Below are 3,446 nucleotides of genomic sequence, written 5' to 3'. Positions count from 1 at the left end.
GCGTCTACCTACTTTCAACCCACCATGCGTAGGCGAAGATGTCGGACTACACCAAGACCAATGACCACTCTACCATTACAATCACTCGCTCCGATGGTGAAGGACCCGATGCGTGTTATTTTACTAAAACAGTACGCCGAATAAGTTCTAAGCGCAAATGAACAGGGCATTCGATAACATTCCCGCAAGAATGTGTGCCACAAGACCACGCGCCCAGGCGAACATTTCCGCAAGAACATGTGCGGTTTGCCACAAGACCACGACAGTTGTCGTGTGCGGGGACAGAAAACAGAGCAGGGACGCGCCCAGCAATAAAGCATCCGTTTGGAACACAATGAATTTGCAACAGGAAACTAAAAACAGAAACTAGTTTCCTTACAAAAGACATCACTTCACATATGGAGTATATGCCAGTTCAGATACTGTAGTCTTCAGTGTGAGTGCAAATACGGGCACAAATGCCAGTTTAGATACTATAATCTTCAGTGTGATGAGTGCTCAATCAGCCATCTTCAGAACAAGACTGCTGAAGAGCTGGAACCAAAAAAAAAGTGGCAATGGCTAATTTCAACAAGTTCAAGAACTGCCATGAGTGAAGTGGATAACGTTTGGGCAGGATTGCTATACAAATGAGGGGGCGATAACTGAATTCAACGAATAAACTATCATGCCTAGTGGAGCCACTGGGCAGCTTCAGATTTCCCCAGTGCCAAGTGGTTTCCTTGAAGCATCACCAGAAGCCCAAATTTGGTAGTCTTTAACAAGCTGAAACAACAAAATAGGAAATCATTTGAAAAAAATATAAATTTAAAGACAAATATGGAAAAGTTGCTCATGAGTCATGACCATCCCTAGACTCAACGTAGTTCCATCTGGCAATTAAACATATCTTTCCCCATATATGGGTCTTCTTTTTAGGTCATCTAGTTCATCATGTATTAGATAGCAAGCAGAACTGAAAACTGTTGCGGCTGATTTGTTGTGAGAGAAAAACACTGTTCCGATTGAAAAAAACAAGCTGAAAAGTACGAATTATAAGAGAAGCGAACATGGCCTCATCATTGATTGGCCAGTAAAAATAGATAATGTGGCATGAACAAATGCTATAGGTAAAATAGAGCAACCTTGGCTTAATAGGAGTCTTTTTAAAAAAATGAAGAACTGTTCGATTTACAATAAAGAGAGGTAATTCTAGAAATATAATTTCATCTCAAATTCCTATATCAGTATTTTATCTTATAAACCAACTCATTCTTTACTGCTCTAACACAAATTCTTCTAGAGTTGTAATCCGAAAGAAACATGTACTGCAGCTTGGAAGAAAGAGTGAAGACTGAACTGAAGAAAATGTTAATAAAAAAGTAGCTATGGCACGTCAAATAAAATTAAACCAACCTGCTTTAGAAATCTTGGAAGCATGACTCTGAGTAACTGTTCAAGCACGTGCCTGCCACTTGATTCAATGGCTTCAACTGGTATTGCTCGAAATGGAAAAGGTATATTGATTGCAACCTGAAGATTATCAAAATAAGCTGATTATTGTGTTCAAATCAATGATGATTAAACTATGCAAGCTGGGAGCTTGAGAGTGCCTACCTCTATTGTAGTATCTGATGTAAGCTGTTGAATGGTCGAATCTTGTGACCTACTGCTGCAGAAAACCCTATTCGCCATGGAAGCTGCATCCCACAGCAAATCAAGTCAATGATATCCTGGAACCAGGGTTAAATAGTTTATTTATATATGGAAAGAAACCACTATGGATTAGATGTATTAAACTTTGCTGGATGAGCTAATATAGGTCGACTATGAAAATCTGCAATTATGCCACTAAATGTTTGCCTTTCTTTGTCTATCAGAACCATACAAACTTTCCAACAAATTATTAAGTCAAAGAAGTTCGGCAAAAACTAAAAAGGAACTAAGAATAAGATTGTCAACGAGTTAGTTGACACCTATGAGGATATGCCAACGAATTATGTTTGATTTTTGTCCCTTCTCAAATAAACAGAGCATAGAATCACACAAATAGCAGACAAGGGTTCCTCATGCTTATGTGGAATGGTTTATTTCAAAAAATGCTTATGCAGAATGGTTAAACTTTAATTTGATGGGCCCTTTGGTTAGGTGACCAAAGACTATGTCATAGTAGAATGAAGCTTTTTAAGCCAAAACAGAACGTTAATTTTATAGGACCTTACATGTTTGCTGCAGTTGGAAGAAGAGGGATATTCTTTTAAAACTCTTAAGTTTTTAGTGTATCAACCAAGTTGTGATCACAGCAGTGATGGTTGGCCATTAATAGAAACATAAATCAAATGCTGTAAAGCATGGGATTAGCCATTACAAGCATCAGAAATCAAAACGCATTCCGTTGCATGTGTGTGAGAAGTTTGGCAATACCACTGTGGGAATGATACTCGGCAGTTTAGCATCAACCGCTTTATATGACATGCCAATGATAAGCATTTTCAACTTATTTGAGCATTGATTAGGTAATATTATGTAGAATCCATCAACTGAGCCAGTGATTAACAAGAATCAGCAATCAGGCAAGTATCTAGTGAGAACAATGAACCTTACCTGAGAATTTATCATTTTGGGCCTCCACGAGTGGTGACCCCTCCAGCTGCAAGCCGAACCAAATAACCATATCAGCAAGACACTAATCGGCTAATCGCTGCTTAGAAAATAAACAACTGTCGCCATTACTGAAGCCTGAAGTTTGTATGGCGAAAGGTACCTTGCAGGAGAGGAGGCGAATGCAACAGCCGTCGGGTTCCTCATCGACGCGGATGAGGAGGACAGGGCAGACCTCAAGCGCAAAGAAGCGGAAGCGGTACACGTACCACCGGAAGGTGGAGTCGTCGACACGCTCGATGCGCTCGGCATCCAGCACCGAGTACTGCCTGGCCAGCAAGCTCATGCACTCCGCTGCAGGAGGCAAATAGGCACGCATCTCAAGTGACCCCTCAACCAGTGAGCAAGTAGAGACCATGAAGTCTAGGGAGAGCTCGGGAGGGGGAAGGCTCCGGGTACCGAGCGGGCGGGCCAGCTGCTGGACGGGGATGGACTCAGAGCTGCGGGCGACAAACCGCGCCTTGGGGGCGGACGATGATGACAAGACGGCGGATGATGACGAAGAGGAGGAGGAGGAGGCGCGGACGACGGTGCAGCAGCGGCAGAAGGCGGCGGGGAGCAGAGGCGGCGAGTGGAGCGACGCAGCCATTGGGTGCGTACGTGCGTAACTGTGTCATGCGCGGTCGCGTCATTCGCCTTGCCGGTGAGTGGCTGCGGGCAGTTGCGTGCCGTCCCCCACGAGAGGAGATGAGGAGCGAGGGAACTAGGCTGAGCCAGGAAAATGAAGTAAGCAAGCAAGCAAGTGTCAGCGGCTTCTGCATGCATGCAAGGAAGGCCCCAGCGGCATATGAGGATGCGTGCCGACC

General features: G+C 43.7%; 1 protein-coding gene across 1 annotated transcript; it reads right to left on the bottom strand.

Moving 5' to 3' along the window:
- Positions 1–555: 555 nt before the first annotated feature.
- On the bottom strand, positions 556–3,229 carry LOC136524222 (uncharacterized). The gene is made up of 6 exons (XM_066517671.1): positions 3,040–3,229; positions 2,744–2,934; positions 2,584–2,629; positions 1,597–1,679; positions 1,396–1,512; positions 556–765 (listed from the first exon to the last, which is right to left on the bottom strand). The coding sequence occupies exons 1-6, from the start codon at positions 3,227–3,229 to the stop codon at positions 694–696; spliced, it is 699 nt and encodes a 232-aa protein (XP_066373768.1). The 3' UTR covers positions 556–693.
- Positions 3,230–3,446: the final 217 nt, after the last annotated feature.

This window comes from Miscanthus floridulus, chromosome 18, assembly GCF_019320115.1.
Source record: "Miscanthus floridulus cultivar M001 chromosome 18, ASM1932011v1, whole genome shotgun sequence".
NCBI classification, from domain to species: Eukaryota; Viridiplantae; Streptophyta; class Magnoliopsida; order Poales; family Poaceae; genus Miscanthus; species Miscanthus floridulus.
This window is presented reverse-complemented; position numbering and strand designations above follow the sequence as displayed.

What these genes read in the sequence shown, in the direction of transcription:
- LOC136524222 (XM_066517671.1), bottom strand. Translation starts at nt 3,229, where the DNA reads ATGGCTGCGTCGCTCCACTCGCCGCCTCTGCTCCCCGCCGCCTTCTGC. An exon ending in GCAGCTGGCCCGCCCGCTCG is followed by an intron (nt 2,935 to 3,039) that starts GTACCCGGAGCC and finishes TGCCTCCTGCAG; the next exon opens with CGGAGTGCATGAGCTTGCTG. An exon ending in CATCAGATACTACAATAGAG is followed by an intron (nt 1,513 to 1,596) that starts GTAGGCACTCTC and finishes GATAATCTTCAG; the next exon opens with GTTGCAATCAATATACCTTT.